The 12,496-nt window shown below is 47.7% G+C and overlaps 1 protein-coding gene across 4 annotated transcripts in view; it reads right to left on the bottom strand.

Moving 5' to 3' along the window:
• The window catches only part of NHSL2 (NHS like 2), a 100,666-nt gene that overhangs the window by 52,840 nt on the left and 35,330 nt on the right, over positions 1-12,496 (bottom strand). The window contains exon 1 of one of the 4 annotated variants that reach the window (XM_078380749.1): positions 11,191-11,485. The exons of 1 other annotated variant lie outside the window; for it this stretch is intronic. In XM_078380749.1, the coding sequence (XP_078236875.1) occupies positions 11,191-11,317 (127 nt within the window). In that variant the 5' untranslated portion in view covers positions 11,318-11,485. Of the gene's footprint in view, positions 1-11,190; positions 11,486-12,496 lie in introns of those variants that run through there. 2 more of the 4 variants (XM_078380748.1, XM_078380747.1) reach the window with 2 other exon arrangements.

Below are 12,496 nucleotides of genomic sequence, written 5' to 3'. Positions count from 1 at the left end.
ATGAGTGCCCCGTTTAACGATGAATCCGCATAGCGATGGCTTTTTTTTTGCCATCGCTTTTGCGATCGCATTGCGATGTTGCCTATGGGGAAAAATCGCTTTGCGATTTTTTCCCATAGGCCCCATTTTCCCCCAGCTGAGCGGCGGGAGCCCCCGAAGGACCGCTCCCGCCGCTCAGCTGGGGGGAAATGCCAGCAGTAGCCTCGGAAGGACCCTTCTGAAGGGTCCTTCCGAGGCCACCGCCGGGATTCGCCTTCGGAGGGGGCATTTTCCCCGAGCTGAGCGGGAGCCCCGCCGCTCAGCTGGGGGAAAATGCCGGTGGTAGCCTTGGAAGGACCCTTCTGAAGTGTCCTTCTGAGGCCACCGCTGGGATTCCCCTTCGGATGCCTGAAAGGCATCCAGATCCCTCCCACCCTGCCCCCGCCGCCGGGATCCGCCTCACGGCCGTCTACCCCCATAACGGATTAACGTCGCTATGCGGGGCACCACTGTACATTTCTTCCATTAACTGCAGGTGACATTCACCCACCCAGACATTTGTATGGTGACTCAGCAATTCTGGCAATACTCCATGCATCTGAAAACTGGACTGCAGACCATAGAAGCCTATGCCCACCCCCAAACAAAGAAAAAGAACACAGGTTAGTTTTAAAGAGAGAGAGATGTGGTGCTTCTCTCCCTTTGTAAATGAGATATTGCTTGTAGGCCTGGCCATGTGCTAGTCAGGCAAGTGGGTATGGAAGCACATTGTTAATTAGCCAAAATTGACTGCTGTGACCCACCCACCCTCTCCCACTTTCTCTTACTCTTGAATAAACTCCCAGTAGGATTCGAGCCATTGTTACTATTTTTATTAGATTGCAGCTGGGCATTCAATTTTGCTGCATTTTCAGACTGGTTTTAATTGACCTCTTGCATGCTACACAAACACTAGAGAAGGACCGGATACCTATCTTTTTTCTAGAAACAAAAAAATCTATGGTGGCGATAAGCACTTCTTGTTGCTTTTTCCCAGTATCAAGAAGAGATGGCTTCTGAGTATGATTTCTATCTTGATTTCCATACTAAGGTCTAGCCCTCCAGGCTGTACTGAGGTGAGGCAGTCCCTCGGTTTATTTCTCAGCACCTCCTGTCACAAGGATTAGGTGTCAAAGTTCTCGGTTGGACAATAACTTCATTGGCTCACTACAGTTACAAAGAAGGTGAGCGTTTGAGCCCTCCAGAACTTTGTATCAAGCAAAGATGGTCTAAAATTTGGTGTTAAAGCAAACAGTTCAAACTAGAGATGGGCACGAACTTCGGGTCTGGCGCTTCGTGCTGGTTCGTTTACCACCGCAACAGGTGTTTGTCAGGTCAGTGCCCTGCCCCGCTCCAGTGGGCACCCAGTTGGCAACAGTGTCCTGGCTTCCATGCCCGGTCTCCTCCAGACGCCGCTTCTGAGTGTGTGCCCACCTGTGACGCCAGTAAAGAAACTGGCACAAACTGTGCCCATCTCAAGTCCAAAAAGTGGGCCCGATGGAATTTCCATGGCTCCTGGAAACAAACTCTCAGCGCAGCGAGTTGGAGTCTGAAATATCAAGCGATTCATTTATGGTCACTTCTCTCTCTGCATAAAAAAAAGATTGTCTTGGGTCCCTCTTGCCTTTGAGGTAACAGCTGATGGGAGAGATTGCAGTCAGCCGTGGCCAAACAGGACAAAAAATGCCATGTAGGAGGGACCAATGGTTTGACGCTGGGCATAGTATCTCTTCTCAGTGTGTAGAAAAGTTATTTTTCTGGATCATAACTCCCAATATCCCCCATGGCCAATGGGAGTTGCGAGCCAAAGAAGCCACTCTTCTAACTTCTGTTTCTCATGTTCCACAGTTGAAACCATACAGGCCATCGCTGGGGAAAAGGTTATTGTCTGGACTCTAATTTTAAGAATCCCCGGCAGGCCAAGGGGGAAAAAAAAACCAAGAGGGGGGGGAATTAAGGCTAGCCGCTGATGCGCTGGTCTGGCCTTCACTTGCTAGATTTTAGCCAAGGGACTTCTTGTTAGCCTGAGCGCATTTGCTTGGACGGGTGGAGGGAGGGAGCGATCTTCCCGCTTATGTGACTCAATGCTTCAAATTCCTTTCTTGCAATAAAATTTAAGCATTTCAGAAAAAACCATGCTGGAGCAAAGCCAGGCTCCCCATACCTGCATAGCAATTGCAAAAAGCCCCCAGGCGCTCTTGTTTAAAAGAATGTTTATCACTCGCCCCCTTCTCTTGCAAATATGAATGTAGACAGACCAAGCCTGCAGATATCCAGTGAAACAGTAGCAGGATAAATGGGCAAAACACAGAAACATGGCTTTCTGATTCTCTGCATTGCTGCCTGCTTCCTTTTCCTGCTGAGGCCCTCCTTCCAACCTATTGTGTCCTTCTTAGCTGCCTCCTCCGCCTCTTGGCCTTGGTGTCTGAGCTTTCCTCAAGAGTGGTTCATATGCTTCCAGGCTCATCTTCACACCCATGAGGACTAGTAACACGATTCGAAAAGAAAAGAAAATTAAACAGACGATTCTGGCACTGAATGCTGCACTCAAGAGGCAGATTTTGCATTGAGAACACTATGATATATGCATCTCTTTTTAATAAGGCTGTTCATTTGGGAATGGAAATTTGGGGACAAATAAGGGGAGGGGAGGACAGCAAAACCAAGTACTGTAAGTTCTTTGGGAGTTTTGTTTCCATATTCTGTGGGCTCACTGGTGTTTTTAATTGGCTGAACTGCTGAATGTTATCAAATCTCCACAGGAATGATCTGAGTAGCACAACTCTCGGTGCAACAAATAATGCCTATAGAAATTTCTTAACTTACAACAATTTGCTGCTAAAAGTTATGTGGTTTTGTGTGTGTGTGTGTGTGTGTGTAAATTCACAACAGGATTTCAGTCATTAGAACCGTTTGGATCAGCTGGATCCATGGGGCAATGCCAGTAGAAGCTTTTAAAAAAAGACTCCTGCAAACCTTTCATTAAGAGTTCCAAACAACCCGTAAGTCACATGCCTTTTAAGATCAAGCCACTTCCTGTAACCGTCTTATGTAGCATCTTGTCGAAAGATACAGGAATCCTGAAAGTTTGCACACTTTTTTTTGGACAAGCTTTATGGATGGATGGATCCACAGTATGGCTTTTTTTTAAGGGTTTGTTTCCCTGCCAGTGCAAGTGGCTGGAGTGGCAGAGCATCTGCCAGGGCTTCCTCCTGACACCTCTTTATTTGCCAACCTCTTTGCCTCCTTGAATTATGTTCTCTGATGATGTTGTCTTTTTCTCGGGGCACAGAGAGAGAGAGGTATGCAGGCAACCACCTTCCCACAAGGCCTCTGGAACCACACTGCATTACAGTGGTGCCTCGCTTGACGAGGATAATTCATTCAGTTCAAATCACTGTTAAGCGAAATCCTCGTCAAGCGAAACGAAAAAGCCCACTGAAATACACTGAAAATCGGTTCAAAGCGTTCCAATGGGCGAAATACCTCAGCGTCCAGTGAAGATCCTCCACAGGGCGACTGTTTTCCGGTGCCTGTAATGTGAGGAACCCGTCCTAAAGCACAGCGGGGAGCCATTTTGCACAGCGGGTGGCCATTTTGAAACCTGACAATCAGCTGTTTTTGATCATCGTCAAGCGAAAAATCGGTTCCCGAAGCAGGGAACCGATCAACGTTAAGCGAAAAAAGCCCATTCAGTCATCATTTAGCCATCGCAAAAAACTAATCTTCAAGCGATTTCCTTGTCTAACGAGGTAATCGCCATGTGAGGCACCACTGTACGATGATACTATGTCACCCAAGAGGGCACATGTGTGGGGTGAAACAATGTTTATAAAAGGGAAAAAAAGTTCTGCTACCCATTAATTCCCTCTAACTACTAATCTTGGCCTCTCTTGAGAATTTTGACATGTGCAAAGGGCTATCACCCATACAACACTATCTGTCAGAGTTTTTATAACCTAGTTTGAGTGACTGTGAGGGACTTTTCTGGGATGGGGTGCCTGTCAATCTATCCAGTATTGACCAAGCATTCCTTCCTGTCCCAGAATCAGTTCTGCCTCTCTGCTGAAAATTCTCCCTCCCCCTTTTGTCTGTTGAAATCATAGTCAGTTATCTGTGGGTTTTGTTCGTTTGCTGTTATCTGTTCCCAAACTGTAAGTAACTGAAACACTTACTAATGTCTCAGAGTTAGTTACTGAGACTGTAAATGCAAGTTAATGAGAAAAGGGGTGGACTATCTGAGAAACTTGAAGCTATTCTTCTCTCTGGATCAGCGAAATTCTGCTGAGTATCAAAAGGAGAATTTTAAGCAAAAATCCAAAACTCTGCAACACTATCAGTTCCATGTGCATGCTGTTTCACAACCAATATGTGATGAGTTGTATGAAGCACAGCCCGACAGAGGGGTGGGGGCTGAACCTGCTGGTGTGTTCCTCAAACCATGTTCCTCAAAGCATGTTCCTCAAAGCAGCTCTTGTTCCATTTACCTCCAACCTTTCTTCCAAGAGACTCACGGAGATTCTCCTCTTCTCCCCACACTGTATCCTCACAAGATGCCTGCGAGGTAGATCAGGCAGAGGAGAAGAGCATTTGGCATAAGGCCATCCAGTGAGTTTCATAGCCCAGTAGAGACTAGAAACTGGATCTTCCAAACTGCAATCACTACCATGAAGCATCACTGAAATGTTCTCCCCAGTTTGCTACCAGGGACAACTCTGAGAAAACAGGGCATTTTGCTGCACTGCATGACTTGGGGAAAATATTCCAGGTTCCTTGGCACTGAAACCAGAACAAGAGTAAAAATAAAATTTTAAAAATAAAAAAATAACTCGTCTCCTTTCTGTCTGTAGCATGCATAGGAAGGTGAAAACTCATTGGCACTAGCACCAGATGTTCAGAATGCTCTTGGGATTCTTCCAGCCGCACACTACTTACATGGTGCTGCCAAAGCACTATTTCTAAGCTTAATGTTAACGAGGAATTACTTTCTGAAAACTTTCAGTCATCCTATCCATCCTATTTGCCTTATTTGAACTTTCCCTGGCCCAGGGCTCCATTCAAAGCAGTTTGACTGCAAACCCCATCATCCACCGCCTGCGAATGCTGGACGATGGGACTTGTGATTCTGCATCCCTGGAGGGCTCCAGCTGGAGAAAGCCATCTGGCTGCTTTTCGTTTTTGCTCTCATCCCGACGATGGAGATTTTCCCACAGTCAAGAGCAGCCATTGTTGCAGTTGCTAACTCTCATGCTTTCTGCAATGACCTCTGAACCGATGCTGGCCGCCTACCCTGCAGGAGGAGGCAACACAAGCAAAAAAAAGGCTCGTGGCCTCACCTTGTTCCCTCAGCGAATCAGCTCAGGCCTTGCCTCTCCCGTCCTGCCTCCGGCCTCCTGCCATTGCTGCCTCTGCCTGCCAGTCAGAGAGCTTAAAAGCAGTCACCTGGGTACCATGGCAACAGCAACTTGTTTCTCCCCCCCCCCCCCCGATAGTTTTTTACATGCACTACTTGTCTGTCTCTCTGAGTGATGTGGGAAGAAAGCTAGAGAGGCAAGTAGGGTAGATAAAAATCAGTGATGTTTTAAAAATCAAATTGATTTAAATCATCGTCCAAAAAAATCTGATTTTTTTAATTTAAAAAATTGATTGAAAGCAAATCCACCCTGGAAGGAACAGACCAAAATTTGCAAGATACTTCATAAATTTCATGGATGGGAATCTAGGTTTTTGTTCTGTTTTAAAATGAATGAGGAGGAGAAATGTGAAATGAACAGACCCACCTTTTCCTCCCCATCGCCTGTTCCAGGCTCCCGCTTCTAATGAGGAGTGCCAGGAACAGAAATTAAAAACGGTTGCAAGCTTCTCTGCTCTCACCAGCTTGTGCACAAACAACACACAGGGCGTTTTGTGTGTGTGCACACCTGCATCCTTACTGCTGTGCATGCAGAGACTCTCCGCTCAGAGAATTTACTTTCTTTTCTGGACTACAACTCCCAAAATTCCTAGCTAGCATGGCTATTCCTCGATTAAATGCTTCCCCAGCAGCCAGGATGGCTGGAGATTGTTGGAAGTTGTCATCCAGGAAAAAAGTAACTTCCCCAAACTTCACAAACAAGATCACTTCCCACTCCATCACTTTATTCTATGTAGAGAAGCTTTGGGTAGTGTGGGAGGCATATAAATTAAATTAAATTAAATTAAATTAAATTAAATTAAATTAAATTAAATTAAATAAAATTAAATAAATAAATAAATAAATAAATAAATAAATAAATAAATAAATAAATAAATAAATAAATAAATAAATAAATAAATAAATAAATGGGTTAGTTCTTCTTACGTGCGGCCTAGCTGGAAACAAATTACAGTAGCCATAATAGGACTTTCAAAGTATTTGAAACTGGAAATGTTTGGAAAGCAACTCCATTTTAATGTTAACCTCAAAAACAGCACTTTGGCGCCACAAGATAGGTAGCATAAGGTATTTAAAGAGCGGTTTTATCACTTCCACTCCCCAAGGGAGTTTTCATTGCTGAGCGGAGAATCGAACTCAGGCCTCCTAACTCTGAGTCCACCCCTCTGTCCGTTACAACACAATGGGTATAGATTGGTAACAGAATCGTATTTCCAACATGAGCAATGGGACTGAGTCTTAAAGATCCTCGTGGGGCAGTGGTCAAATGGCAGTACTGCAGTCAAGATTCAGCTCCTGACGTGAGTTGGATCCTGACTGGCTCCAGTAGTCTGCTCAAGGTTGACTCCGGCTTCCCCAACTTGCTGAGACATGGGGTGGTCAATGGGCAACGCGTCGCCTGCATAATTCAATCGTAAACTGCCTAGAGAGTGCTTTAAGCAATATGGGACAGTATATAAGCAGCACATTTTTTTCCTTTCCTTTTCCTTCCACCACAGAAGGCAGTTCATTGATTCAGGAAAAGTTGCAGGGCTCAGCTCTGTCCTCTAAGAAAAGCGGACTCAGAAGGAACAGCCAGCAGATTGCCATTACAGCTCCCCAACCCCAACACCTGCTGTCTCAAGGTAGTTACCCTCAGTGATAGGACCAGCCTTGCAGGTATGCGCCTATTGATGCACCTGATGGTGACAGCAGCCACGAAATTAAAAGACGCCTGCTTCTTGGGAGGAAAGCAATGACAAACCTTGACAGCATCTTAAAAAGCAGAGACATCATCTTGCCGACAAAGGTCCGCATAGTCAAAGCTATGGGTTTTTTGGTAGCAATGTATGGAAGCGAGAGCTGCACCATAAAGAAGGCTGACTGCCGAAGAATTGATGCTTTCAAATTGTGGTGCTGGAGGAGGCTCTTGAGAGTCCCCTGGACTGCAAGGAGGTCAAACCTATCCATTCTAAAGGAAATCAACCCCGAGTGCTCACTGGAAGGACAGATCCTGAAGCTGAGGCTCCAGTCCTTTGGCCATCTCATGAGAAGAGAAGACTCCTTGGAAAAGACCTTGATGTTAGGAAAGTGTGATGGCAAGAGGAGAAGGGGACGACAGAGGATGAGATGGCTGCACACTGTCATTGAAGCTATCAACATGAAATTGACACAACTACGGGAAGTAGTGGAAAATAGGAGGGCCTGGCGTGCTCTGGTCCATGAGTTCACGAAGAGTCGGACACGACTAAATGACTTAACAAAAATACAAAGTCACAGGTGAACACACAGGACATGGATCCTCTTCGGCACCCCTGCTATTAATTCACACTGAGATTCAAGGTTTTTCCAATAGAACAAGCAGCCACCGTAACCACACAGCTATATAAAGATATTCACGATGCTAATACTGTACAAGATTAGAAGGGAAATGATGCTAAGTTAAGGCACTGTAATGATTCACCGCAACTGACCCCAGCTGTTTTATTCTAACGATCTGACCTGCACAGACTTCTTTCACCAAACCATACCAAATTGTTTCATTGATTTACAGCTCCAGCAGTTCCGTCTTATGTGCTGTTACTCAGAAGCAAATCCTGCTGAGTTTAAGGCAGCTTGCTTTAAATGACCCCATGTCTGCAAGGATGGCAGTTTTTTTTATCACAGTCCTATGCCTGCCTACTCAGAGGAAGTGTACCTGCCATCACTTTGGGGACTTGCTTACCCCACGCTGAGAGCTTGAGGGCTGTAGCCGAAGTTTGTGATCCTGAACACGCTTACCAAGGAATAAGACCCACAAAGAATAGCAGGCATAGCTACTTCTGAATAAAGCTTCATAGCGTTGTGCTGCAGCTAAATCAGTGGGACCTGCTGGCCAAAATCCTGTTGTTTAGTGTCATAAAGCACACTAGAGTGGGCCCATTTTATCAATGAGCACTTTAGTCAGTCAACTTCTCCTTAAGTTCCACTGATTCAAATGGACCTCCTTTTAAAAACAACTGCCTAGACTACAGTAAATCACAGAGAGAGTAGGTCTCATTTGAATCGATGAGACTTAAGGAGGAGTCAACTCATTAAATCCCCATTGATTCAATAGGCCTACTGTATTCTGTTTTGCTACACTAAGCAACAGGATTTTGGCCCCTAGTTTAAATAAGACACGTCAAGGCTGTATAGTTTGCCACATCCTTACCGTACTGCTTGAGAGAATTGTGTGAAGACACTTCTAAGAGATATAATGACCCAGAATTCATTTATCTCTGGTTAAGAATTGGCCTGCCACACTGAGAATCAACTTCAGTTTAGAAAAACAGTCTCGTCCTGGCTCACCGGGAGGATGATTCTAAGAGAGTTTTTCTCTACAGGGACAGAATAAAAAACCTTCCTGCAACCTTGCACCCCAAGTCACTTTTCTGGGATATGTCATACTCTTGCCTTTTTTTTTATTAGGCTCAACAGATAAATGTAGAAGATGCACAAGCTTTCAAGCTGTACAGAACTCTTCATTAGAGCAGGTGGTAAGACACCGGAGAGAGGGGAAAGGCATGGAAATCTAAAAATGGGGGTATTTATTACATTTCCACCCTTGCCTTTCTTCCAAAAGAGCTCAAGAGGGCATACAGGACTAAATCCCTACACTTTTTAACGTTCATTACAAGGCCATCCTTCCCATAGTAACTGTCTGCCTGAGATTTTTTTTTTTTAAAGGATTGTGCCCTACTGCTTTGCATGTGGTTTTGGTATTGCTTGTTTACCTTTTTTTAGTGTATTTATTTGATCCTTTTTAAATATTGCATATTTGCGGCTTTTATTTGTTAAACAGTGTCTTTTAATGATGTAAGCCACCTTGGGTCCTTTTGAGAAGGCGGGGTTAAAATATTTTAAATTAATTAATTAAATTAAACTCTATGAAGCAGTTTAGGCTGATGAATAGTGACTCTCCCCCCCCCCGCCATCCAGCCCACTGGGAATTTGATCTCCAAGTGCTTAAACCAATAAACCACACTGGCTCTCCCAAGAAACATCTAAGGCCCCATCATATTCTGTCTCTGACAGATCAGGGCATTCTTCCATTTACTGCGGAGAAAGTCCTTGTTGAGTCTTGTTGTCCTGCACCCTCGTCTCTAAATTATATGCACACTTTCAACGGGTGGTACCTCTTTCACTTTAAGGCTTACTGTAATACCAAGGGAAGAAAACACTGTCAGGGCAAATGGATGGATGCGAGATCTGAGATTGCATGCAGCAACATTGGTTCAGAGAACACCAGGCAAAGGATGTACAGCTGGAAAACAAGAGTGTAGGAGTGGAAAAAAATGGGATGATGGACACTCGCCTCTTTAGAAGCAGCTTCCCCTGTGCTTCCTGGAGTTTACTCCCTGGTAAGTGTGCTCAAGGGACGTGGTGGCGCTGCGAGCTAAACCGCAGAAGCCTGTGCTGCAGGGTCAGAAGACCAGCAGTCGTAAGATCGAATCCACGCGACGGAGTGAGTGCCCGTCGCTTGTCCCAGCTCCTGCCAACCTAGCGGTTCAAAAGCATGCAAAGGCGAGTAGATAAACAGGGACCACCTCGGTGGGAAGGTAACAGCGTTCTGTGTCTAAGTCGTACTGGCCATGTGACCATGGAAGATTGTCTTCGGACAAAACGCTGGCTCTATGGCTTGGAAACGGGGATGAGCACCACTCCCTAGAGTCGAACACGACTGGACAAAAATTGTCAAGGGGAACCTTTACCTTTACCTAAGTGTGCTCAGGGGCTGCAGCCCTGCTGTATCTGCTGCCCCAGGTCTACTCAAAAGTCAGCCCAAACAGGTCCTCTGAGATATCAGATGTGCAGAGCATTGCTAGCCTGGAGTATCTTGGATTTTTCACCCTGATTCTGTGCCAGTAATTCCAGTTTCCAATGGAACATTATTGCTAGATAATAAAGGGTAATTGATGGTACAAAGAAGGAATGCCTTAGGGAGGAATGGACACCAAGTGAGATGGGGAGGATGCGCGGGGGGGGGGAACTAACCACCATCACACTTCATTTTGTATCACTCACAAGCCCCCTCTATGAAGCTCTGTTACATGTTCAATTACAGGCCACTTTCAAATACAGGACGATCCTAAACAGAGACACAGCAAAACATGATCCTCTGCATATTTACTCAGAACTAAGTGCTGCCGCCATTATCAATGGACTGGACCTCGTCATAGTCAGAAAATCATCATGTGCTGTCAGACTTAGGGTGACTCTTATCAGGGTTTTCTGGGCAGAGAGGACTCAGAAGGGGTTCACCCTTCCTTTCCTTTGGGGGGCAGCTGGCCCAAGGCCACCCAGGCTGGCTCTTCTCTTGAGAGGCTCAGCCGGGAATCGAACTCGCCACCAACCTAAAACCACCGAGCCTCTCCCCGGCCAGCTAGATTTAGAAACCCTGCGCCTTCGAGAGAAGCCCGCCCTCCATTGGGAACCCTTCCTCCCTTTCAGGTGAGTCTCCACGAGTGGGGCCAACTCTAGATGCCGGTCTTAAGGGGGCCACCTTGACCCGATCCTGCATCTCCTCGGCGGGCGAGGGATTCCGAAGAGGAGCCGCGCGATGCGATCCTTCTTCCTTCTCCAGGAGGGAAAGCAAATCAACCCCCCCCCAGCGCGCGCGCGCCCCCGGGCTGCTCTGACCCGGGAGTTCTCCCGGTCGTGTGTAGGGGGGACCTGGGGCTGCACGCGGGCCCTTGCACAAAGGGAGCCAGCCCGGGGCGGAGAGAGGGTCCAAGCCAAGGGGAACCAAGGGATCCTACCTGTTGCCGGCGGCGGGGCGAGGGCGGCCGAGGAGGCGGCGGCCGGCGAGGGCGACACGGCGGCGGTGCGGGCGCTCCGTTTGCCGCGCGGCGCTTTGCCCAGCATCCCCGGCGGGGAGTTGCCCATCTCGGCGCCCGGTGGCTGGAGCGGCTGCCGAGGCAGCGCAGGACAGCATCGCCTAGGCTCGGGCCTCGGAGCCGCCCGGGAAGGAGCCGCGCAGCCGGCCCCGATCCTGCTCGCAGCTGGCTAAGGCGAGACCCCGCTTCGAGTCCAAGGAGCCGCCGCCGCCTTTGCATCAGCTGCAGCCGCCGCCGCAGCAAACGCATCGTCGTCGTCGCCACCTGCCCCCGCCCGCGGGCGGGCTGCGAACGAGAGGGAGGGGGGAGAGGAGAGGAGAGCGAGCGAGCGAGCGAGATTGGGGGGGGGGGCGCGAATGGAAACCGCTCTTCCCTCCCTTGCCCCCCCCACTACCACCACCGCGATGCTGAGGAGCTTGAGAGGTGAACTCGCATCTCCACCCCTGCGCGTGCAAGGCAGGGCTAGCACACGGGCGATGCGCGCCCCCCCCCGGGAACACTCGACCCCCCCCCTTCAGCTGTCCTATTCCAAAAGGAAGAGTCTTCCAAAACATGTGCAGAGTGCTTCTGTAAAAAAAACAAGAATAAAAGTGGAAGGAGGAGGACAGGGAGATGGCATAGATGGAGTTGCTTCGCCGCAGGTAGGAACTGGACAGCACAGATTCTCACAAAGCGCAGAAGGTGCGGGTCAGAGAGGCAATGCACGTTGGGTGCCCCACATTGCCACCCCATGTACAAGACTTGCCCCTGCAAATTTGGATCACTAGGGGTTCCTGAACTACAACTCCCAGAAGCCCTGACCAATGGCTGCACCTAGCTGGGCCCACTGGGACGCGTAGTCCAAGACCATCTGGGGACCCAAATCTGGAACTGCTGGTCTAAAACAGCACCACGTGCATCAGCTAGTGGCTCTTGAAGCCACCGAAGGCACCACAGCCCCAAAGTCTCAGGGGCTTCTGTCTGGCTCAACAGCCCTACAAATGGACCAAGCCCTGTAGCTGAGACCTGCTCGCCTTTGCCAGGCTGCACAAACTGGGTTAATCAGAAGCCATCATTTTTGTGTGCCCCCCCTCAGTCCTCTCTTAAGGAGAAAAGTGGGGTGTACCTATTTTAAATAAGAAGTGAATGAATGAATGAATAATAGCTCTGCAAGATATGCCAAGCCTGCAGGCAAGAGAACATGACATCTTTGTAGCATCATTTTGAAACAACAATCAAACTATCTGGG

This window comes from Pogona vitticeps, chromosome 11 (genome assembly GCF_051106095.1).
Source record: "Pogona vitticeps strain Pit_001003342236 chromosome 11, PviZW2.1, whole genome shotgun sequence".
NCBI classification, from domain to species: Eukaryota; Metazoa; Chordata; class Lepidosauria; order Squamata; family Agamidae; genus Pogona; species Pogona vitticeps.
This window is presented reverse-complemented; position numbering and strand designations above follow the sequence as displayed.